The 27573-nt window shown below is 30.9% G+C and overlaps 1 protein-coding gene across 1 annotated transcript; it reads left to right on the top strand.

The window, feature by feature from the left end:
• The first annotated feature begins 380 nt into the window (after positions 1–380).
• LOC139511056 (uncharacterized) lies at positions 381–27573 on the top strand. The gene is made up of 10 exons (XM_071297627.1): positions 381–434; positions 799–876; positions 3761–3917; positions 5036–5087; positions 13448–13532; positions 15476–15632; positions 16517–16574; positions 25861–25948; positions 27024–27180; positions 27478–27573. Exons 1-10 carry the CDS (start codon positions 392–394, stop codon positions 27527–27529), a joined length of 927 nt encoding a protein of 308 aa, XP_071153728.1. The 5' UTR covers positions 381–391; the 3' UTR covers positions 27530–27573.

Genomic DNA, 27573 nt, shown 5'->3' with positions numbered 1-27573 from the left:
ATAGTTAAATTGTTGAAGATTTAAACACTGAATTATCTTCTATTTGACCTTTGCTTAAACTATACAAAAACATGTTGTCTTTAAATATCTAAACCAAATTGTTTTTGTTTTCTTTTAATCTTTTCAGTTTTTTTAATAATGAAGTTTGTGACATCAAATTTTCGAATCAAATGAAAATGTTACCGAAATGAAAAGAAGCTGTGCAATGATAACCACCGAGAAAGGCATGACGTATTATATTCTGTAATCCAATCTGAAAATGTCAGGATAAATGGTCAACTGGGCCAAAAATAGATTTAAGCCATTTGAACCTGTACTGGACATGTCTTAAGGTAAACAATTAGCATAATTAGCATAGATAAAACCTGCCTGGTGGTATATATAAGGGTAAATGATCAATTATAAGTGTACTTCCCAATCACTCCTGAAAAAAGGTAAATATTCTTCGTATTTAATACAAAAAATCAAACTATTATAACTGTATTTTGTAAATAATAAGTTCTAATTAGAAGAAATGGCAAAAAAAAAAGATAGAACAACTTGCAATAAAATATTGAAGTTGACAATTTCTATTAAATTATTTCATCGTTCCTGTCATTTATGATGTTTGCTTGGTGTTATTGTATTTAAACTAGTGATGGCAACGAGTACTCGAGTTTAGTCCTCGGATACTCGGTTAAGTGCATTTTTAATTCATTATCATTAATGTTTTTTTAATTCATTATCATTAATGTTTTTTTAATTCATTATTATTAATGTTTTTTTTAATTCATTATCATTAATGTTTTTTTTCAACAGTCACTATGAAGATTGCTTTCGCCCTCCTAGTAATTTTACCTATGGTATTTTCCATGCCAGAAAAGAGATTAATTCTTGGTAAGTTATTTCTTTATAACCGTCAATCGTCATATAGTACATCAACCAGGCGTCATATTAAATCAAATTCACATACGTTCAACAAATAAATCCCAGAACGAAATCAGAATGGTTCGATTGATTTATATTTTAGATATCTAACCACTTTTTATTTATTGAAAACACCACTAGGACAGTTCCAAAAATTCTAACACTATTACATCAAATCAAACAAAATGTATTGAACAATATTTTTTGACGCATTTTCGACACCGTAATTCTATTTTTTCCATATCTAAGCAACGAGAGGCATATTATGGCTAATTCTTATATAGTTGCACGTAAGGAAAAGAATTTAGATATAGAAACACTTTTTTTTAATTATGTCTGCGTTTGGTCAAAACTTTTTTTAATTATAGAACTTATCTATAGTGAAGTAACATATCTCGCGTCTATATAATGAATTTACCCTCACACTTATTGAAGTCTTCAGAAGCATTATGTATAAGTTCTATCTCCAACCAAATTCCATTCCAATAGAATAGCATGCACCATTAGTCAGTAATATAATTCAACGATACGTATACTTGTCAAATCTTTGTACTTTTTTCATCCAATTTTTATTGAATATAATATAGACATTTCTTCAGACAGATACACAATTGCAATATGAGAATAAAGAAAAAAAATAAGGAAAAAGAAGTGCTGCTATTGCGACTGATATAATAAGCAACTTCGGTTTTTGGTCTTTTAAGGCATTCAGAGATAAACAAGCTTACTAAACAAGAAATAAAATAAAAAACTTACAATAAACAAATGATTTTCCTATTGTTTTTTTTTTTTTATATAAAATAGGTTAATGCAGCAATCAAACAGCAAGAAAAAAAAATGAACCAACCTTTGTTGAAAGTAATTTTAGTTTACATTTTAATCAAATTAAGAACTTCCCTCAAGATAAAAATTATAAAACTTTCACACAACATAGAATAAAGGCAACAGTAGTTCAATAATCATTAATCGAAAACAAATCCGGGCCACCACTCGAAATCGAGGGAAAGACATAATATAAAATAGAAACTACGGAAACACAAATATTTAACTGCAACAAAAACAAACGCCAACATACATAGGAACGAAATATTTCATAACAATTGCTATATTTCTGACTTGGTACAGGGCATGTTAAGAAACAACGGTGGGTTGAACCTGGTTTTATTGCTAGTCTAACCTTCTGCTTATATGAAAATGTTAAAAATACGGCTAAAATGACAATATTAGGTGACAGGAATACAGTACCAATAAATGCAAGAACATTTAGGACGAAGAAGTACATAAATCATAATATAATAGTACCTTACAACATGTAAACCGCAGAATAACAACGGACACCTCCCATGAATTCCCGACAGTACACCGTGATACCACTATAGAATTATAAATTGTGCGTCCCACGAATGTATCAACACCGGAAAAAGAGACGTTTTTTGGTTACGTTTATTCTATCAAATCTAAATTCCTACAAACAGAAAAAATGGAATTGAATTGTAACAGCGGATTGATTATCTTAATGTTTACATAAATGTAGAAAATAAAAATAAAACTCAAACCCACCAGTCGTCCCTCCTCGTCGTCGTCGTCCGTCGTCCATCGTCGTTAACTTTTACCAAAATCTTCTCCTCTGAAACTACTGGGCAAAATTTAACCAAACTTGGCCACAATCATCATTGGAGTATCTAGTTTAAAAAATGTGTCCGGTGATCTGGCCAACCAAACAAGATGGCCGCCATAGCTAAAATAGAACATAGGGGTAAACTGCAGTTTTTGGCTTATAACTCAAAAACCAAAGCATTTAGAGGGATAAAATTGTTTATCAGGTCCATATCTATCTGCCCTGAAATTTTCAGATGAATCGGACAACCCGTTGTTAGGTTGCTGCCCCTGAATTGGTAATTTTAAGGAAATTTTGCTGTTTTTGGTTATTATCTTGAATATTATTATAGATAGTTATAAACTATAAACAGCAATAATGTTCAGCAAAGTACGATTCACAAATAAGACAACATGACCAATATGGTCAGTTGACCCCTTTAGGAGTTATTGCCCTTTATAGTCAATTTTTAACCATTTTTCGTAAATCTTAATAATCTTTTAGAAAAATCTTCTCCTCTGAAACTACTGGGCCAAATAAACCAAACTTTGCCACAATCATCATTAGGGTATCTTATTTTAAAAATGTGTCCGGTATCTCTGCCAACCAACCAAGATTGCCGCCATGGCTAAAAATAGAGCATAGGGGTAAAATGCAGAATTTTCAGATGAATCGGATAACCGGTTGTTAGGTTGCTGACCCTGAAATGGTAATTTTAAGGAAATTTTGCTGTTTTTTGTTATTATCTTTAATATTATTATAGATAGAGATAAACTGTTAACAGCAATAATGTACAGCAAAGTACATGAAGTAAGACCTAAAAAATAAGTCAACATGACCAAAATGGTCAGTTGACCCCTTAAGGAGTTATTGCCCTTCATAGTCAATTTTTTACAATTTTCATAAAACTTGTAGATTTTCACTAACATTTTCCGCTGAAACTACTGGACCAAGTTCATTATAGATAGAGATAATTGTAAGCAGTAAGAATGTTTAGTAAAGTAAGATCTATAAACACATCACCATCACCAAAACACAATTTTGTCATGAATCCATCTGTGTCCTTTGTTTAATATTCACATAGACCAAGGTGAGCGACACAGGTTCTTTAGAGCCTCTAGTTTAGTGTTAATCATTGTAATGTACAGTTGTTATCCTATGCTAAGCTATAACTTATACTGCAACTTTCCCGTTGTTTGTTCACATGCAAGTAGCAATCCATCATACTGAAGGATAATGTGAAAAAAATAATTTCAGATAGTTTATTGCAAGGAGCTGAACTGAAAACTTTAGTTGATGGAATAGTTGGACAATTGGGTTCAGATGCCAGTGAACAAGCATGCGAAGCCGAATGCCACACACTCATCCAACAAGATCATCTTCTTCAGTTTGGATGTCCACTTATATGCAAAAGGTACTGTTAAATGTATTATAGAATTTAAACTGTGACAGCAAATTCATTGGACTTAAATTTGGTAATCATCCCAGCTTAACGGGTCACTTATTCCAACGGAAAAAAACATCTAATAATATACGATGCAGTATTAATTATATAGCGATATTGTATAACTGGAAAGCATGAACAGTTATTTTTAGTTTTCGGCAAAATAACTTTCACTCCGTAATGAATTAGAATATGAGCAGCTGTCTATTTTAGTTTCGTTTCAAAGAGAAATACTTTGTTCAAAATGGCAATTGTTTAAACGTTATTTTAGCACTTTATTTAAACATAAAATTAAGATATGCGAGAATAAAAGAATTTGTTTTAACTAAACAAAAAAATATCGGTATCTTGTCCTTGAAATCGGATTCTTTTCTTCCTTCTCTAAATCTGAATTTATCCAGTGAGAATGTATGACCTATAAAATCAATAACATATCAGACAGAGTAAATGACTTCAAATTTAATTCTGACTCAGTTTACGCATTAAAATGTATTAAAAGGAAACGTGTATTTTGCAACAAACATATGCATGCAAGTTAAGCATGACTAATGACTAAACATTAGAAATAATCAAATTCTGTTCATGATTAATAAGAGTATAATTTTAAGAAATACTTTGAATAAATAGCATGGCTGACCCGTGTTAAGAGAGAGCCATATCTCTCGCACGTTAAAGACACCCTTGTAGATTTCGAAAAAGAGCAGGCTAATGCCGCTACTAGGCAGCACTCGCACCCGCAAAGTGGAAAGGGATCAATATAAGTTGCAAAACTTGTTTCCCAATCCACTATAAATAAATATGTTTAAACTAAATATCAGTTTGCTCGTTGAGACTGTCACATTGGACTGATAAAGGTTACCCAAGCAATTAATTGTATCAGTTATTTATGTTTATTTTTGGAAAAGACTGGACAAAAATTGTTCTACACAAATATTTATAAACAAACACCATTTGAATATAGTAACAAACATGTCGTTTTTTTTTGTGTGGAAAATATGTAGTTTTAATAAATCTTATACCTAGCATTGGGAAAACCCTATCCCTTTGAATAATGATTGATATACTTTTTTTAACTTATTCTTTTGCAGTCTCCAAAGCTTAGCTCATCGATTTGGACACCCCACAGCTGCACCCACAGCTGCACCATAAAAATACTCATTTTGTTGCAATAAATTGATATTATGTGTTATTATTCAGTCATTCGATTCCTGTGTGATATAACTGCCTAAACGATCAATCGACGAAACATGTATATGATCATCCATCGGTCTGCAATGAACTGTCGAGGCATTGGCAAAGGACAGCGATATTTATTTTGTGGAAGGGTGTTTCTCATACTTGTGATGGTTAAACACGCCCTGCACAAGAAAAAAGTTTCTTTAACACCAAAATCAATGCGGCCTACACAGAAATCATCAAAATTAAATGAAAATAAATCACCAGACATATGAAATCAACCTAAATCTAAAATAACATCAATTTTGATAAAAAAAAAAAAAAAACTTTGAAGAAAGTTAATCTTTATTTTGTTTATTTCATACATCGATTATCAACTGAGTAGCATATCGTCGTGTTAATCTTGTAGATTTTTACGTCAAGTTTTGATAAAAATTGAGGTAACTATTTTTTATATGCATAAAAAATGTAAATGACATAAAAACCCGAACTCCGAGGAAAATTCATAAATTTAACTGCAATGGTCCACTTCCCTTTACCACTATATACAATATTTCTACAGTTTACAAGTTTGTTCATAGAACTGCCCCGTTCTATCACCACTTACCCATTGGCTTTTTCATCTAATTTTTCAGAATTGGGGATATGACATAGTTAAAATCTCCATAGATGTATTGGGATGTATTTCTAAGACAACAGTATTTAGTGAAATGTCCAAAATCAGGAACCTGTTGTTCAGAGGTTGTCGTTTGTTGATATGTTTTATAAATGTTTCTCTTTTCTTGTTTTTTTTTATAAAGATTAGACTGTTGGTTTTCATATTTGAATTGTTTTATACACTTGTCATTTTGGGGCTTTTATAGCTTGTTTTTCGATGGAGCAAATGCTGTTGAAGGCCGTACTTTTGATTTACAATTTTTTCCAATTTACATATTGTTATTTGGATGGAGAGTTGTCACATTGACACACATACCACATCTTCTTATTTCTTCATCCAGAAAAGGGCATTGTTTACTAATTGTTTGTCTTTAAAAAAAAACAATCGAAAAATAGGTTACTCTTCATGTACGTATAATTGATACCAAATAACTAGTATGTCATTTTCAAATATTTAAGATATTACGCTTTTAAACTTTAATCTAAATTTTTACCACTATTTCCAAATGGGAAAAACTTCATTATAAGATTCCAACGAAGAAATCCGTTGATCGTAAATTGGATTTTTTTACAGAAGCGTGCTCAGAACAAAGATGCATTTAAATATGTTCTCTAGTCTTATTGTTTCTCTCGTCTAAGTACGGTCATACATAGAATTACAGTACTTTAATTCATTTATAAGAGCATTTTCAATATTAAAAAAAATGAACATTATCAAAGTTGATTAGTAAGACGATATTACCTCATTTATTCCTTTAGATACCATACCATGCAACAACTTTCTATCAATGAAGTCCTGATAAAAAATCAAAAAGTCAAAATTGTATCAATTGGAATAATTGTCTTCATATACAAATGATGGCAAAATGCTGCTGGCTTTAAATAGATCCCTTCATAGAGGATAAATAATACCGAACCAACCGTCATTTTCAAGGTGAAACTGAGGATCTCTGTGGCCGAGAGGTATAAGTAGTTTTTCTATTGTACCACTAGTCCATAAACGCTGTTAGTTTGAACCTTGCACGTGACAGCATTCGACTCCAATCTCAACTCACAAGGATTGTTAACTCTCCTACTGAAGGTCGATAGTTCACCAATAAAACTGACTTTCACGAAATAACAAAAAGTGACTTGGATTGAGAGTTGTCTTATTGGCACTCATACCACATCTTCTTATATCTATAGAACATGATTTTGACTGTATTTGTTTTGCTCTAAGTTGAGTACTGATATAATTTAATTGTATAAATGTTCGTTAGATGATAGTATTATTAGGTCTTTCCACTTGTCTAGGATCTTTTATTTGATGTCATTGGTCTAAAAATAAGAAAATAAGGTCAAGGTTAGAGGTCAGAGGTCAAGGACATATTTAAAATTTTAATAAAGTTTATTTTCACTTCTTTTCAGAAATCGTATAAGATATCGACACCATTTTTTACTAAATTGTAAGTTGCAACATGTCGTTACACATAAATTTTAGTCGAAAGGGTACGCTAAAATTACATTGGAGTTTTATCCACTCTTATACTAAAAATTAGGCATAAAGTGATATAACTCATGAACCATATATCTTTAACACCTTTTTGTTTTTGATTAAAAACCCTTTTAACATGACCTTGAAATTGTGCTCAGGGTCATAGCTAAATTTGACATTCCAGATTCAATATACATGTTTTTAGGGGATACAACACTGTAGATAAAGGCAACAGAAGTATATCTCTGTTCAAAATTCATAAATCGATAGAGAAAAAACAAATCCGGGTTACAAACTAAAACCGAGAGAAACGTATCAAATATAAGAGAACTACGACACAACAGAGACACAACACCGAAACGTAACACACACAGAAACGAACTATAATGTAACAATGGCCATTTTCCTGACTTGGTACAGGAAATTTTATGAAAAAATGGTTGGTTGAACCTGGTTTTGTGGCATGCCAAACCTACCGCTTTAATGGCAGTGTTAATTATAACATTAAAATGACAACATTATACGACAGGATTACAATAAATAAACAGACAAATGGGAGCAAATATAGGACAGAGAAACAAACGAATAATAGCCATCAAAGGGTAAACATCCTTTTTTTTTTAACTGAAAATTGAAAACTTATTTGCAGCCACTGTAACTCTTTTCGGAGCAGGACACCGTACCCTGAAACAAGATTTTGTTGAAAGGCCAGGTAATAACCTATAAAGGAGTAAGTAAGGGCCGATTTCGGCCTCAATTTTCAAGTTCATCTAACGAAAGATTTTAGACACTTTCTAAACACTTAAGTGTCTATTTCAATTAGTTAATGGGGAAGATTTTAACTTAATAAGTCATTTAAAACGCCCCGATTCAAGCTTAAATATGAAAAATCTATCAAATATGCCAAAAATCGTCACTTTTCAGATGTTTTTTGTCAAAAACGAAAGTGGCCGCATCCGTGTTCATCCTCAGCCTTTATATATATTATGTATTATCATCAAAAACAACTTACATTTCAATATTATGAATGAACACGAATGCGGCCACTTTTATTTCAGACATAAACCGTCTTAAATTTAACTAAAATGCTACAATTGTGAAGATTTCAGTAATTTAGCATGACTTAATGATGCTAGTACCCGATATATGTGCATTGTTTTGTCAAAAACAGCCCATATTTATGTAGCAGAAGCATTCTACTTTGCAATAAATATCTATATATATAGATATTTAATTAACGGTGTTTCGGGGTTTTTATTTAGCTAAGTTCTATTTTAGCAAGGGTCCCTTATAAAAAGTTTCCCTATTTAAAAGTCTTGTTTTTGCTAGGTGCTCTGTTAATTTTTTTACTGCGTTTATACGGAATGATAGGCATCTGTTTAAATATTTTTTTACAATATTCATCTCTTTGTAACATTTGCCAATGTTTCTTAATAGCTCTGTTAAGATTTATAACTGTGGGGTTATATTTAGTTACTAGTGTAAGTGTAATTTCCCTTTTTCTAAAACGATCTGACAGAGTACTGCATCGTTTAATCTTGTATTTCACATCTTTTATGTTTTTGCAGTTTCCAACTTATCATAGCCTTTTTCTATAAGTTTATTCTCCAAGGTCAGACGATGTTTGTTAAGATCAGTTTCATTTCTATTGTTTCTTATGTGACGAATTGTTTCACCTGTTATAATACTTTTAAAAGTATGTTTAGGATGTGCACTTGTAATTGGGAGATACTGATAAGTTTCAGTTGGTTTGACATGTAACCTGATGTCAACGACACCACTCGATTTAAAACGCTCCCCTTTGTACACCTCAGTATCTAAGTACGTCACATATGTATTGGAGAAATTATATGTAAACTTAAGTAGAGGGTCAATGTTGTTTGCAATTGCAAAGAACTCATCAATTTGTGATTTGTTGAACTCTGTAATCATGAAACCATCGTCACGATATTGACAAGTCATGCTAATGCTAATGCTATTTTTAAATTGAAGTCTAAAATTTGTGTAAGTATTGTTGACAGATAAAGATCGGTAGCAGTGGGTGATAATATTCCACCTTGTGGCGCCACTATAACTTGTTTATATAAAGTCCCAGTTTGGTACTTTAAAAACTTTTGATCTAAGAAATTGTTGGCTGTATCTAGTACATTGTCAATGTTTATGTTTGTAAACATTGAAGTTACATCAAATTGAGCTCTAGGCCATAGGAATATTTGACGTTCTTGATTTTGACTATTGCTTTTACTTCATGTGTATACATGATAAAGCCATGGGACTCTTTGCATTAGGTTCAAGCCATTTGACCTTAAAAAAAGCCAACCGGAAATGACCTTGTGTAAACCGGAAGTAGTTATTATCTGTACTTATTTAATGTAAAACCATATTGAACCAAATAATACCGAAAGTGACCTTTTTCAAACAGGAAGTAACTAATTATCTCGAAATTAGAAATAATGTGTAGAAACCATATATTTTTGGAATCAACATTCTTTAAGCTGTCATTTACGCTGGAAATGACATTTTAAACCGAATTTTAATATTTCATATCAAAATAGATCTTTACTTGTTTTGTTGTTTTAATTATAAGGTCTTTCAACTTTTCTGTGGAAAGAACAATTGTATTTGTTCTAATTATTATTATTATTATGATTACTTTTTCCGTCAAATTTTGTTCTCGCGTAAAAATGTGTGTTTCGCAATATGACACTAAAAGAGAGGCGAAAGATACCAGAGGGACAGTCAAACTCATAGATCGAAAATAAACTTACAACGCCATGACTTTAAATTGAAAAAGACAAACAGGCACATAATAGTACACATGACACAACATAGAAAACTAAGCAACACGAACCCCACCGAAAACTGAGGGTGATCTCAGTCACTCCGGAAGAGTAATCAGATCCTGCTCCACATGTGGCACCCGTCGTGTTCCTCATGTTATTACAAACCCGGTAAATATTCTAATTCGGTAGGTTACATTCATGAAAAGGGAAGGGGATTGTAGTTACGAACATATATAGGAACATATCTGATATCATCTGTGAAACGGTTATTCCATAATTTTGACTTTTCCTTGTTATTTTCATTTTCTCCGACAATTTTAAAGATATATATAAAAGAACAATTGCAAAATGTTTGCCCTATTGTAATGAAGATATGTCACCTTTTGTCCCTAAAGTCTAATTATAGGGTTACTTTATTATAACTTCAACGTTGTTCATTATAAAGCCATATGACCTTTAACAAAAGTTTAGGTGACATATGACCTTTAGCAAATGGTTGGGTAGCATATGACCTTTAACAAATGGTTGGGTGACTAGAAGTGACTTTACATAAACCGGAAGTGGTCAATTATCTCCTGGTTTACAGACAAAAGTATATTGGAACTATATATTATTGGAATCAATGTGAAAGAAGTTATCATATGAGACTGGAAGTGACATTTACCTGACCGGAAGTAGCACATTGTCTCCCTTATTTCAATAAAATGTATATAAAAACCACTTATTTATCGCATCAGTATGAAGAAACCTATGATTGATGACAATTTTAACTTTGAGGAATCAGGAACTAGCTTTTTTTCAATAACTTTTGACGTAACTGCTTCGGTTATTTTTTGTTTTTGGTATATTTATCTTGCATGTTTTAAACCATTTGTTTATATCCTTCCTTATTGAAGCTATGATAATTTGGTAATTAGTGAACCTATTTCCACGCAAACATTTACAAGGAGATTACTGATTATATGTGCTAGTTTAACGTTTTTTCTCTATGATGATAGGCAAAAATAAAAACAAAATGGCTAATATGTCATTTAAGGGCAATCAATCTTATAAGAGGTCGTCCGATATATATTGTTACCAAATCAACCGTTGGTAGATCTCAACATTTTGAAAATTTCTTCACATGCAATATTTTCATTATTAGTAGCGGTTTTCAAGATAAAAGATTTAATTGCATTTTATTCCTGTGTTCTACCTCTTGGTGTCTCGGTCATGTTTGTCTGCAGACAAAACCAACGGAAACATCATTTAAGCTATATTCTATAATGTGACATTTGCAGTCATCTCAGTTACATAATTTATGAAAAACGAGACGATTTTTAATTTTTTAAATTATACCCCTATCTTAGAAGAAATATACCAACTTCACCTGCTTATGATAAACACGGTTAAAAACTCATTCAGTTTTCAAGGGATTGAAGCTGCTACTAAGACTTCATGAAACGTCACCGGTGTCTGGTCAAAAAGTTGAGCTAGGGTTATGTGAAAAAAACGTATCGTCCTTTTCTTCAGAAGTTTATCCGAAATGCCAAAATCTTGTTGATAAATATGCCGTATCCACTTCACAAATAATACATGATGGTCTTGAAACACAAATTCTAGGTATTGACGTTGGTGATCATCTTAACTACGTATAATAGTGATCTTTTATTTGTCTTTGTTCACCTTTCCTGGTTGGTCCCTCTTTTGGTGATATCCTTTTGGCATGGGTCGGTACTTATGCATATCGCCAATGTGTGTTAATTTTTCTTATTCTTTTTTAAAATTTTTGATTATGTTCTTTGATTCTTTGTTGGCATAATTTTTTAAAAAGTGATTAAGATTATTACACAATGTTGACTGCTGAGCCCCTATTTTCAACATTTGTACCTCTTATATAAAAAAGAAGATGTGGTATGATTGCCAATGAGATAACTATCCACAAAAGACCGAAATGACACAGACACATAGGTCACAGTACGGCCTTCAACAATGAGCAAAGCCCATACCGCATAGTCAGCTATATTTGGTCCCGATAAGACAATGTAAAACAATTCAAACGAGAAAACTTATGTCTGTTTTATTCGTTCACACATTGTTGTCAATATAATGGCATTTATGCATCTGCCATACATGTTAGAGGTTTAGATAGCTATAAAACGAAGCATAATCCTCCATGTTTTACATCAGAAAATTCCTGTATCAAGTCAGGAATATGACAGTTGATTCCAATCATTTAATGTGTTTTCATTTTGCCGTTTGATATGGACTTCCCGATTTGAATTTTTGTTCGGTATTTTTCGTTCGGTATTACTTTTTTTTGGGTACATAAGTATATTAAAAGCGTATTCATGTACTCTTAAAATGTATTTCTACTGTTATTGATGGTATCAAATGAAATTGTTAAATTGCTAAAGATTCAAACACTGCATTATCTTTTATTGATCTGTTATCAAAATATGCATAACAATCTTTTCTTCAAATATCTAAGTTAAATTGTTTTTGTTTTCTTAAAAACAGTTCAGTCTTTTGCAGAATGAAGTTTGTGACCTGAAGTTGTTGAAACAAGCGAAACGGTTATCGAATTGAAAAGAAGCTATGTAATGTTGACCACTGAAAAAGGCATGAAGAATTGAGGTCCTGTTAACCAATCTGAAAATGGTCAGGATAAATGTCCAACTGTGCCAAAAATAGATTTAAACCACATGAACCTGTTCTGGACATGCCTTAAGGTATACCACTAGCATAGATAAAACCAGCCTAGTGGTATATATAAGGGTACACGACCAATAAGAAGTGTACTTCGAAAATTACAATTAAAAGGTAAATATTCATCGTATTTAATACACAATATCAAACTACTATGGGACTGTATTTTGTGCATACGTTAATTATAAATGAAAAAATGGTCGAAAGATAGAAAAATTTGCATTACAGCATTGTAGTAGACAATTTCTTTTAAATTATTTCTTCGTTCTTGTCATTTATTAAACGCCATACTTTTTCTAAATGATGTTTGTTCGGCATTGTGGTATTCAAAGACAATATGTCATGAAATACTTATTTATAACCCAATATTAAATGTGACACCGATTATGATTACTTACAAAACAAAAGGTGAAATCAAAAATAATAATTCGTGGAGACGCAGAAAACAGACAAAAAGGATAGACTTAAATATTATTCATACAAACGGCTTATCAAACTTATTAATATGAATATATCATTAAAGGTCTTATTATAGTTAAAACCGACCGCGCATGACATCTTTAACAAGTTAGTATACTGAAAAGTGCATGTTTTTTTTTAAATTCATTATCATTAATGTTTTTTTAATTCATTATCATTAATGTATTTTAATTCATTATCATTAATGTATTTTAATTCATTATCATTAATGTTTTTTTAATTCATTATCATTAATGTTTTTTTCAACAGTCACTATGAAGATTGCTTTCGCCCTCCTAGTAATTTTACCTATGGTATTTTCCATGCCAGAAAAGAGATTTCTTATTGGTAAGTTATTTCTTTAAAACATTCAATCTTCATATATATATATATAAATATAGTATACTAATCTGACGTTATGATAACTTAAATTCACATACGTTCTACAAATACATCCCAGAAAAAATCTAAATTGTCCGACATATTAATATTATTTATAACTATTGACGTAAATGTCTTTTGGTTTTATGAGTCTTTGTTCACTCCTTGGTTTTGATTGTTATTGTCTTATATGTAACGTATCTATTAACCTTTTGTTATTTGAAATCACGACTTTGACAGTTTTACAAAAATATTCTATCACTAGTAAATAAAAAAAATTAATTGAATTCTATGTATAAAGTTTTATTACGCATTTTCCACAGCGTAATCCTATTATTTTACATATCTAATCAACAACAAGCATATTTCCCGATATTTTCTGTAGTTATACGTGAGTAACATAGTTTAAACTTATAAACACTGATTTACATATATCTGCGTTTGGTCAACACTGTTTATTTTTTAAATTAAAGAACGCATAGTGCCTCATGTCTATCTTATGAATACATCCTGTTAATTATTAGTGTCTTGAGAAGTATTATGACTGTATTAGTGTAAACTCCAACCAAATTTTATTCAAATTGATAAGTATTCTTCACGATAAGTCAGTGATATGATTCAACGATACGTATACTTGTTGTCAAATGTTTGTATTTTTTTAACCCATTTTATTAAATATAATTTAGAATTTTTCCAAACGGATACAAACTTATGAGAACATTAAGAATAAAAAGGAGTGCTTCTATTGCGACTGATATAATAAGCAACTTCTGTCCACTGTGTTGGTTTTATGTCCTTTAAGGCATGCAGAGAATAACAATCTGACTAAACAAGAAATTAGATAAAAATCTTACACTAAACAACTGATGTTCCTTTTTTTCATATAAAATAGTGCGATGCAGAAATCAAACAGCAAGAAAAGGAAAACTTAACCAACCTTTGTTGAAAATAATTTATTTTAAAAATCATTTAATTGAATAAAGAACTTCACTCAAAGAGTATATAATAAAGGTAACAGTAGTATACCGTCATAATAGTCATAAATCGAAAGCGACAACCAAAACCGATGGAAACACATCATATAAAAGTGAATCTACGGAACAACAGAAACATTGAACTGCAACAAACAAAAACCGCCAACTTCATTAGAAACGGAATATTTCATAACAACTGCCATAATACGCGTCGTTTAGCAATGCGAATTCACATTCAGCAAAACAGTGGTTTTCGGGAAAACTGATATTTAGCAGACCAGACGTGTATTTGTATGGGAAGCAACACAATTATCAAAGACTCTGATTAGGGCCCGATGCCTTCGAACCCAGTATCTATTATTAATTAAAAATAAAATGATAATCATAATCATAATAAAGATTAAAACTAGAGATACATTTAAATCAATATTAAGATCCGATTAGTATTTTTATATGAAACCAAGGAACTATGATATGGTTGCGAATCGACTCTAAACCAAAGAACAAAGCAGCGATAGTTCAAATTTTCATCTTCACAAATGAACGACTGTTATTTTTCACAACCGGAGAAAATGGCTTTAAGTTTTGATATTATCTTTCGGATCATAGTTTTTAATGTTTTGTTTTTTAGTGTTAATCATTGTAATTATATTGAGAATAGAAATTGGGAATGTGTCAAAGAGACAATAATTCGACCATAGAGCAGACAGCAGCCGAAGGCCACCAATGGGTCTTTAATGTACAGTTGTTATCTTAATGTACAATTGTTATCTTACTGTACAGTTGTTATCTTACTGTACAGTTGTTATCTTAATGTACAGTTGTTATCTTAATGTACAGTTGTTATCTTAATGTACAGTTGTTATCTTATTTGTACACATGCAAGTAACAATACATCATAGTATAGAGTAATGTGAAAACACATGTTATTTTCAGATAGTTTATTTGAAACAACTGAACTGAAAACTTTAGTTGATGGAATAGTTGGACAATTGGGTTCAGATGCCAGTGAACAAGCATGCGAAAGCGAGTGCCACACACTCATCCAACAAGATCATCTTCTTCAGTTTGGATGTCCAATTATATGCAAAAGGTATTGTTAAATACATTTAAGTAGAAGCAAATTTATTGGCATGTAAATTTGGTAACCATTCAGGCTGAACGGGTCATTTATTTCAACAGAAAAAAAACTACTAAAACTATTAAGTTTAATCTATACGATGTAATATTATTTATATTTCGATATTGTATAACTGGAAAGCATAACCAGCTTTTATAACAATTATCAAAATAAGTTTTACTCCATTAATGAATTAAAATATAAGGGACGGTCTATTTAAGTTTCATTCAAAGACAAATACTTTGGTCATAATGGCAATAATTTGAATGTTATTTTAGCACTTTATTTATATATAAAATAAAGATCTGCGAAAATAAGCTGTTTTAACTTAATAAAACATATCGGTATTCTGTCCTCTTCCAAATCTGAATATATCCAGAATTGTAGTTCCATGAAATCAACAATATATTAGGCAGAGTAGAAGACTTCAGATTTAATTAAAAGATTACGCATTTCAAAAAAGTAAATGGAAACGTGTATTTTGCAACAAATTTATGCATGAAATTTCACCACGACTAATGACTAAAAGTTAGAAATAATTAAGATCTGTTCATGATTAATAAGAGAATAATTGTATTTGAATAATTCAAATGAAGATCAGTTTGCTCGTTGAGAATGTCGCATTGGACTGATTAAGGTAACTTAGCAACTGATTGTATCAGTTATTTATGTTTATTTTTTAAAGGGACTTTACACTGATATTTCAATAAGATATAAACAAACACCATTTAAATATATTACAATACCGTGTTTTTTGCGTGGAAAATGTGTAGTTTAAGTAAATCTTATACATAGCCTTGGTAAACCCAATCCCTTTGAATAATGATTGATATGTTTTTTTACTTATTCTTTTGCAGTCTCCAAAGCTTAGCTCATCGATTTGGACACCCCACAGAAGCACCCACAGCTGCACCATAAACATTCTCAAATTGTTGCAATAAATTGATTTTATGTGTTTTTACTTAGCTCATGTTATTATTCAGACATTCTATACCTGTGTGGTATAACTGCCTAAAAGTTACATCCACGAAACATTTATATGATCATCCATCGGACAGCAATGAACTGTCGAGGCATTGGCAAAGTACAGAGATATTAATTTTGTGGCAGGGTTTTTCTCATACGTGTGATAGTTAAACACTCTGCTCATAAGAGAGAGTTATGTAACACCAAAATCAATACAGCTCACACAGAAAACAACAAAAGTAAATGATAATAAATCACCAGACAAATGAAATCCGCCAAAATTTACTATAAAATCATTATTAATTGAACACAAATTATGATTGAATAACATTAATCCAACCTTTATTTTGTTTTTAAATTTTGTATCTTCCGACTGTGAACTGAGTAGCAAATCGTGGTAGAAATCTTGTAGATTTTAATGTAATTTTTTTTTTCAATTGAGATACCCATATTTTTGATACGCAAAAAACACAAAACACAAAAAAACCGAACTCCGAGGAATGTTAAAAAAAATCGAGCGCAATGATTTGTTTCCCTATACAACTCTAATAAAATATTTCTTCAGCCTACACATTTTTTGGTCAGAACTTCACCTTTCTATCGCCTCATTTCAATTGGCTTATTCATCTGGGTATTTAGAACTAAAAACTCCATAGATGTATAGGACTTTATTTATAAAATAACATTGTTTAGGGAAATGTTGTTATTAATTCTAAAAAGCGGAAAAGCGCTTCGAACGCATAGAAATTATTAAACATGTTGTTTTCAATTTTTTACAAGTTTATAATTTGATACGCCAGACGCGCGTTTCGTTTACAGAAGACTTATCAGTGACGCTCAGGTCAAAATAGTTAGAAAACCAAACAAATATAAACTTGAAGAGCATTGAGGACATAAAATTCTAAAAAGTTGCTACGGTAATCTATGCCTTGGATAAGAAAATCCTTAATATTTCGAATAATTTATACTTTTGCAAACAGTAAATTCATAGAAATGACCTTATATTTGATTATTATGCCAACACCGAAAATACTAAGCTGGTGATACCTCCGGGACGAAACGTCCAACAACAGTTGCGTCGACCGAGTAGTGTTAATAGTTATCAATATTTAAGGTAACAGGCTTATAATTTAAGTAAGTCAGGAACCTGAGGTTTACTGGTTTTCAAATTTGAATTGTTTAACACTTGTCACTTTGGGGCCTTTACAGCTTGTTTTACAATAGCGCAAATTTACAATTTACAATTTGTACTTTTGACATATTGTGACTTGGATTGATCGTTGTCTAATTGACACTCATACCACATCCGCTTATTTCTATATCCAGAAAAGGGGATGTTTTATTTAATCTAAGTTGTTTGTCAATTTAAAACAATTGAACAAACGATTACTTGTTATGAACGTAAATTTGATTCCCAAATAACTAGTATATCTCTTTCAAATATTTGAGATATTGCGATTTAAAACTTTAATCTAAATTTTAACCACTACTACCAGATGCGAAATACTTCATTAAAAAATTCTAACGACGAAATCTGTTGATCTTAACTGGGGTTGTTTTTAACAGAAATAGTTACGTGCTAGGAACATAGATGCATTTTACAATTATCTAATGTAATTTTTTTCTCTCGTCTAATTGTTTAAAGCAATACAGAGTATTCTAATATTTGAAGTGTAAGGTCATACATAACATCACAGGTTTATCATATTTACAAGAGCATTCCCAACATGAAAACAGTGAACATTATTAAAGTTGATAAGTTAGAAGAGATTACTTCCTTTATTCCTTTAGAACCCATAACGTCCTGACAAAAAATTAGATCGGAATCGTATCAATTGGAAGAATCTGCTTCATATGCAGATAGTGCTGGATTGCTGCTGGCTTTAAATAGATTCTTTCATAGGGGATAACTAATATGTTTGTCGTAAAATAAAGCTCTGTACCAATCCTTATTGTTTTATCAAGTAATGTGTAACTGAGGGTCGCTGTGGCCGAGTGGTATACGTAGGTTAACTATTGTTTCACTAGTCTTTTTACACTGTTGTTGAGAGTTTGAACATTGCATGTGACAGGTGCATTCAACTTCAGTCTTAATTGAATATTCAGTCTCTCACATCTTATATCTACAGAACACGTTTTTGTCTTTTCTTTTTGCTCTTAGTTGAGTACTGATATGTGATAGTATTTATTTGTATACATATAAAAAAGAAGATGTGGTATGATTGCCAATGAGACAACTGTCCACAAGAGATCAGAATGACACAGATTATTATTTTTGTACTATTCCTTTTGACATTAGCGCTTCTGAATCGGTTATATTTTGGGTGATATTCATCTTGCATTTTTTTAAACCATTTGTTTAATTCTTTCCTTATTGAAGATATGATAATTTGTTATATGCGAACCTATTTGCATGCTTTCATTAACATGGAGATTACTGATTATATGTGCTAGTTTAATTTTTTTGCTTCAAGATAATAGGCCGAAATAATTACATGATGATGATATCAGTACAAAACATAAAAGGTTGGTTTGAATAAGATATACAAATTATAACTGATAGTGTTAGTGTAGATAAGTATGTGTATTCAATTCAACAATAGAAGAAGACAATTATCACTGTAGAGTACATTTTATTAGATCCAATAATGTTATTCGATCGTAAGACATAACAATAGCAATTCGAGCCCGGTCAGAATGTTCAAACCTTAACTAAAACTGTTCGTGCGCATAGCTGTAACTTTGCCAATAATTATTTCTTTTTGAGTAATTTTAGTATGAAATGAAATCGTAAGGACTTTGGATCACTTTCAAACCCTTGTTGAAAGTGTCATATGAAAAAAAACAATATATTAAATTATAACAGAAGTGCAAAATTTCCCTGTTGTTCAGATCACAAGAACATGATTTTGTTCGACCTTCCTTCCGAAAACCAGTTAGCTATTATATACATTGAAAGATAGGTTGAACTTTTGCAAACAAGTCAGAAGAAGGTACAGTTTTGAAATGAAACGACTACCACTTTATTTGAAACAAATATTATCTTTTTTAAAACAAAGTAGCCAGTAATGCCTAAAATTGCAGGGTTTAACATAGAAAGCAATTGGGTTATGCATTATTGGTGGCATTCCTTAAACAAACAACTATGTCAGTTAATAACAGAATAACCTTTCATTTCGGTTAGTATTAAAATACTTAAACTTTAAGGGTTACTGAATGAAATTTAATTGGTAATGATAAAATCATCCCTTCGAAAGACGCCATAATGATTAATGAGTTTGACCGTTTATGGAATCTGTGTCACAGATGACTTTGGTTGTTTTCGTATCGTGTTTCAAGCACAAGATATACCGTGTTTTTTATTTCGATTTGTTTCGCATCTATTATCCTAGGGTCTTATATGAGTGGCCGTTCGTGTCATTGGCGATATGTACATACCGTATGAAATTTTCAACGCGTTGGATTTTACTTTCAACGCGTAGGTTTTTATTATCAACGCGTTTTTTTTACTTTCAACGCGTTGGTTTCACTTTCAACGCGTTGGTTTTACTTTCAACGCGTTGGTTTTCACTTTCAATGTGTTGGTTCGTAATTCATACGGTATGAAAAACCAACGCGTTGGTTTTCAATTCCATACCGTAAGTTTTTAACTGCTGTCCACCAATCAACATCTTTGTAACAAAGTACAATCTTATCAACCGTTCGGACGGACTCCAGATTGTTGTTAAGTTTGGTGGAAAAACATATTCTTCGTTGTTGAAGATACTTACTGACTTGCTACATGGCTACATGTAGGGGAGACCGGAGCGATTTTTAGATCGATTCAAGGAAATGGTGAATTATTGCAGCCGAATTATCACCTCAGATGCAATGGACAATGATAAATCAGAAAATGTTCGAGGAATGTACACATGTTTGATATCTTTTTAGGGTTAATAAAATCCACATGATACTTCTTGGTAGTCTGAGTTCTCGTCAGATCTTACATTCAAACAGACCCACTACAAAGAAAATTATTGAGTTGGAAATCTCCTTCAAAAGTTATAGTTTATATTAGAAGATTTAACCACGTGTGCATTTTCATCATAGATTAAGGAGAAAACATTCGGATGGTTTAAATGTGTATGTTTGATCGGAAAACAGAAAGATAATGTTATTATCAAAATCATTCAATTTAATTTATTTATTAGAAATCAAAAAAATATTTACAAAATATATACAGTATCTATGTTTCTGTAGAAACTAAATATTAAATTGAAGCCAGAATATTTTCAGAGTAGCAATGAAGAAATAAGTATTAATATGACAAGGAACTCTGCTGTAGTACTTATAAATATTCATTTGTAAATGAAACATGCATAATAATTTAATCTAAATAAATCCTTGCATCATACAAAAACAATGTTGATAAGCAATAATAATTATATTTCTACGTTAATTATAATTTCCTATCGTTTTAGTAAGGTTTTATAAATAATTGTTATGTTTGTTGTGTATTGTAATACAACCATATAAAACGGATCGTAAGATAAATTGATTACATTTTTAATTTTAAAGAGTCGTGAATATCAATGCTTGTGTGCGTTCAATTCACAAAGATTTTAAATCCTTGCTGCTCACAAAAAACGTAATAATAGTATAATAGTCCCAGTAATAATTTATAATTATCATAACAAAATTTAATTCAGTACTAAACCGAATAATGTCAGTCTTTATATTCCGCTGATCTCCGTCTGATCTCCGATTGCTATTATTTTGTATTGTTTAAGTATAGATTCATAAGTCTTTGCTTATATTTTGTATAGTATTCCTTTGATTAATAGAATGTCCGTCTTTGAATACTTGACGTTTGTGTTTATATAGCATGTATATATATTCAAAATGTTCGGGAAAAAAAACCCTGATAGGAACGTATGTTTATTATAAAATTGCAGCCCTACTTTTGTTTGTTTGTTTTAATAGTTTAACCTTATAACATCTACATATTTGTACTATGGTACGGTTTTGAAAATCGTATTCACATACTGTGTTGCCCAACTATCCTTAACGTCTTGATTCGTTCACATTATAGATCACATTTCAAACAAACACTATCGGTTTGCGTTCTCAAAAATTCAAATTATTCTAATTTTACTTGTGTATGCGCACTTTCGTTTTTCTTATCTAAATTTAGGACACGGTTGTAAGAGATTGACATGTGACTTTCATGCACGGTCATCATTACTGACAGTATGCTGACCCCAAGCTGTTTTTCTTTTGTTTCCTTTGTTGAATCATTGTCCTATAATAAACGTTGACCTTTTCGAAAAGCTAAGGATTGTCTACCCAAAGAACTATTATAGATTCCTTAACCTTGTAATTTATTTGGCCTTTTAACTTTTTTCATTCGAGTGTCACTGATGTGTTTTAGTAGACTTGCGTCTGGCGAACATCATTTTAATTCTGGTATCTTTTCATATCTACATACCTTTTTATATACATTGGTTAATTTGAGGGTATGTACAGGTATTCATAAATTTTCTGAATTAAGATATTCTTCGGCAAAACCAAGTTTCCCTTTGTAAAATCAGGAAATCCTTTAACCAAAAAAAGTCTCTTAATAAGATGTCCTAATCAGTTAAATGCCACAGGTTTCTTTGCACATGGAAATTGGACTTTAGATTTATCTATACAATTAACATTTACCATGAATACAGACAATTTTAATAACGAGGAGAACATGAAGGTCCATGCAGGAAACAAAATATAAAGATATGATAGATAAAGTAAATGCATGCAGAATTTCAGATTATAAAGCAAACTGAGTGCATAAATTGATATTGCGATTGGTTTGTGCAATTTGCATAGGTCATCAAGTTTGTAGAAATTGGGATTTGCTAAAGGTTATCATCGGGAAAATTATGTACATTCCCAAGTACTAAATAAAATAGTTTTGCTTTAAATGTTTATTCAAATAGTAGATGTAAATATACACTTTCAATTGACTTCTTCTAATCACAGTCAATTATTTCAATTCCAAAAGCAAATACAAATTCAGCAACAATCTTTTGGTGACCCGGCAGTCAGTGGTCTTATTTTCACGTCCCTTTGATTTGGCAAAACAAAACTAATACAGTTTAAAGAAGCAAGGAACGGTTAAAGCTTATTGATTTTGTCTTCATTAGGCCACAGTTTAATGTCATTGTTTATATTTTATTTCAGAAATTTTGTTTTGAGAAGGTTTACACTATGAACTGTAACATATTTATACAGATGAAAGTTAAGCAATAATAGTTCCTAATTATCTTTTCGTTCAAACACACTTTGTTTTTTCTAATTAATGTGCAGTTTGGGAAGCATAATTTTTTATTTCGTTATTGTGATGAAATGAAGAGAATTTGTACACTTTATCTGTTTTAAATTATGACTTTTTGTTTTCATTATTTAGAGTGGTTGGAGTTAATGTTTCGGTTTTTATGAATTCTATCGATAATGTTGCTGAGTGACGGTTCATGCTTATCTTGCTTGTGTTTATTAAAGCGTTACACATTATGTGCTCGAGTTGTACCTTTTTAACTCTTTTGAACTTTTGTCGCTGCGGAGGAAGATGGATTATTGTTTCTACTGCTGCTGATCGAGATTAAGATATTGCTGCTGCTCGAGATTAAGATATTACTGCTGCTGCCTGCCGTGTAATGTTATTTTTCATTGTTTTGATATGGTTAAATCATCCCACACACTATATATATATATCGGCATGCTGCGAAAAAATCAGGCTTTGTAGAAGAAGCGAAGAAAGGTACAAACATATTGATAGGATAGCATGATAGAAGGACATGTATATATTACATTAGTATCATTTTAATTGTATTTTCCCGGTTATCAAATTGGAACGATATATGTATTTCGTACTCTTCAAGTAGACAAATTTTAATTCATCTATAAAATGCGTATGTTATTCAATAAATAAAAATGCATATTTTAAAGTTTGCAATACATTAACCTGTCCACAATATATATCTTCATTTCAATTTGCTGTGAACTCGTAATTGCAACCAAAACAATAATTATTTAACAAGAACTAGATAGCAGCAGAGGAAGTAAGGCGCCACTAGATTAACAATACTTACTCACCATTGAATAATATATCCTTAAAAACCAATTAATTAGTAAATACAAAAAAAATACATTATTTCAGGATTTTCTTGCATATGGAAATGAAACCGTTTTTGTAAGGAATACATTCATGCTTACGACCCTTGACACTAAAGTATTTTCAGAGTGAAGGACAATGATACAATTGCAAATGTCTACTAACAAAAGCATTCAGCTATTTTTTGTATGGGCAATTTTCGTTTTCCGCGTCGTTAAAGCACATCCAACTATTAAGGTTAATGAACAGTAAATGGGCTATGTCGCAGATTTTGATCAATTTTTGCATGCTTTCTATACAAATATTCACCCATATTGAAAGAAATCAATCAGTAATATTTCAGATAATAAAAGAGATAAATGCATTATTTTTCGATTTTCAGGTATAGTTCATCCATCCACAGTTGTATGCAAAATTTTTCTAAAATCTGTCACATAGCCCATTTACTGTTTCTTGACCTTAAAATTCACCTCTAATCTTTGTTCTATTACACGATAAGCATGATATAGTGGTGTAAGGGCATCTAGTTTGGATTAAAATTAGCATAGATAAATGTTCATATTATGGTATAAAAACCCACAATTTCCGAAGCACAGACACTTATCTAATTTCGTCAGGTAAGACATATATCTTTAGTTGATTTAACCAGCGGCAAACCGAGTAATACTGATTATTGTATTAAAAATATGTCACAAAAATGAGTACGCATTTGACAATACTATCACTGATCTTGGATTATATATAAATGTTCGATATAGGTATAAATCATGTTCTACAGTAATGAATATTCTATCTAACTCAAAGCTAAAAAAATGATTTAATACTACGAAAACAGTAATTGTATTTGTTATATACGTTATGTAAATATTCATATATGTTCAGTTTATACAAGAACCGTTTTCCTTTCTAGTGTACTTAAGTACATATCACACATATCCCACAAATTAATTATATATCACACATATTACACAAATCCTTTACAGTGAGCATGTGTACTAAGGTTTAAATTGTTGGGACCAAACACTGTACTAAAGCTAAACTAAAACTACCATGAACAATAACTTTAACATAATACGTGATAGTATGATCGCATAAATCGAAATATATAATGTTCGTGTCTCTTGTTGACGGAAAAAAACCATTTATTTATTCAAAAAGAATGGCCAACGTAAATACAAATGTCTTGTGTTAGGGAGGGTGAAATGCCCTTTGGAAAATATCTCTTTGAATCAAACAAAACATTCTTTGAAACTGACATTATCACGATGCAGGATCTTCTGAAGAAGAATGAAAAGAGGCTATTTTCGTCCTTTAACATATTTATGATGTACCTCACTAAATAATTCAAACTTTGGTGACTATATTAAACACATCTATCCCATCGAACTTGATATAAAGGATACAAAAAAGAACCAGCTAAGTCTACGTCATACCTTGACTAACATCTAGAAATTGACAATGAGGGTCGGTTGAAAATAAAATTTCTATCCAATTCAAAGCTTTAGGAACTGTAATTAGAAAAAAACTTTTTCACAGAAAAAATGTTGATAAAATACTTACAAAACACTAATCGTATTTGTGAAATACGTTATGTAAATATTCATATATGTTCAGTATACACAAGACCCGTTTTCATTTCTAGTGTACTTAAGTTCAAAAATATATGAAACAGCGTTTTTTTTTATAATCTCTAAATTTATAAACTGACATTGCGTTTGATCAGAACGGACGTTAGCTGTTAGAATGGTCAAGCTACGTGTTCTTGTTTTGTATCATTATTGCAAATTAATTGCAATTTCTGCAATATGCTTTTTGTTGGCTTCGTAGGCTGATATGATAGTTTGTACAACATTTTATGGTTAGTTTAACGATTATTTAAGCATATGACAAAAACAAAGGTAGCTGTAAGTTTTACTTTTAAACCTGGTTTATTGTGTTCAATTTTGATCAATCAACAAACGTTCAAAATTATTCTTGATCTTGATCGTCTTAGATATTCATTACATATTTTCAAGTAATAATTGTATAGTAAATAATTTCTTGACATCAGAACAATTAAAAATGATATATTTATTGTAAACGTTTCTTTATATATTCTTTTAGGAAAAATCAAAAACAATGAAACTCGCATTTGCTTTATTGTTGGTTTTGCCAGTAGTGTTTTCCATGCCACAGAAGAGACTACTTATTGGTGCGTATTATACAGTTAATACAGTATATTTTATATTGAATAAATGAGTAATTTTTCCTAGCAATACAGTGTAATAAAAAAGTGTATATAAAAAAAAACTCATCAAATATACCATGTTTATAACTTAGTTAATACTCAAGACGAACAAGTTCCAAAAAAATAAAGATTCTGACAAAATTATAAAACAGAAAAAAATTGTAGTAGAAGTTTTATGAGTGCGGTTGTTTAGATTTAACACTCGGATATACAATTTATTAATAAGGAACGCTTCTTAGACGAAATTCGTCATGTTGGTATAATTAGGGGTGTACGGAATTTTACACCGGTGTTGAAAATACGTTCCCCTTTCGACTAAAGAAAACAATATCATTTTAGGAATGCGTATTCATTTATCAACAATCAATATTAGTTGTCGTTCTGTAATCAGGAGTGTAACATCAGTGTAAAATGTTTGTACACCCCTGATTACATGTATACCAAGATAAATAATACTGACTGTTGATAAATGAATACGTATTTCTAAAATAAATTTTTATTTTTTATCGTTAGGGATTTTTGTATTAGATTTTTCAAAAAAGTTTCATTTTGCAATAATAGATACATTGAATTACAGTTAAGAGTTTTGAACTGACTTAACTACGGTTACACAAATAACTAAATTGTTAAAAAAAAGAAGGAAAAAAGCTTCCCAATGTGAACTTTCAAATTCTATGAAGCAACATAAAAAAGCGCCTGCATATGAGGTACATATTTCCCAGTTGATACGATACTCCATAACTTTTATTTCCCTGATAGAGGGAGTGTGATTATAAAAAAACTATTAAACCTGGAGTTTCAAATGCAGTAGTTGAAACCATCCAATCGAAACTTTAACAAACAACATCATTTAATTGTTTTGAAATACTTGTCAAACAGATATCGACGGATATATTCGAGTTGACGAACCCATTTATCTCTCCCTCTTTGTCGAATGTGACCTTTCAATTTATACTTATCACCGGGTTTGTGTTTACATGAGAAACACAACGCCATTAGGAAACGTATCAGTGACATTCACTGATTATCTCTATTACAGATACCTTATTCAAAGGAACTGAACTGAAAACATTGATAGATGGGTTGGTAGGAACATTAGGTACAGATGCCACAGAGCAAGCATGCGAAACTGAATGTCACGTACTTATTCAACAAGATCATCTTCTTCAATTTGGATGCCCGCTAGTATGCAAAAGGTAAGAAATCTTTGATATTTACAATTTTTTTGAATAAAAAAATGTAAATATAATTTAATTACCGCCTTCAAATGTTAAGAAATATATGATAAATACAAGGAGATTGATCATCTGAATCATGTGTTTGACTCAATAATTTGGTCACATTTAGAATGAAAATTGATAAATCATCCGTTAAGAAAATTGAAATTTATAAATTGGAAAATATCTGCATATTGATCTTTTTAAGTCTGTATATGACACCCAATGAATATTATTCAATACATAACGTTTAAACGACATATTATTATTTTTTAGTTTCCAGAGCTTAGCTCACCGTTTCGGACACGCTACAACAGCAACTGTGTAAAGGAGTATATAACAACAATTGTTTAACATTAAAACTTATGTATA

Source organism: Mytilus edulis, chromosome 2 (assembly GCF_963676685.1).
Source record: "Mytilus edulis chromosome 2, xbMytEdul2.2, whole genome shotgun sequence".
NCBI lineage: Eukaryota > Metazoa > Mollusca > Bivalvia > Mytilida > Mytilidae > Mytilus > Mytilus edulis.
The sequence above is the reverse complement of the archived record's forward strand: the minus strand, read 5'-3'. Positions and strand labels throughout refer to the sequence as shown.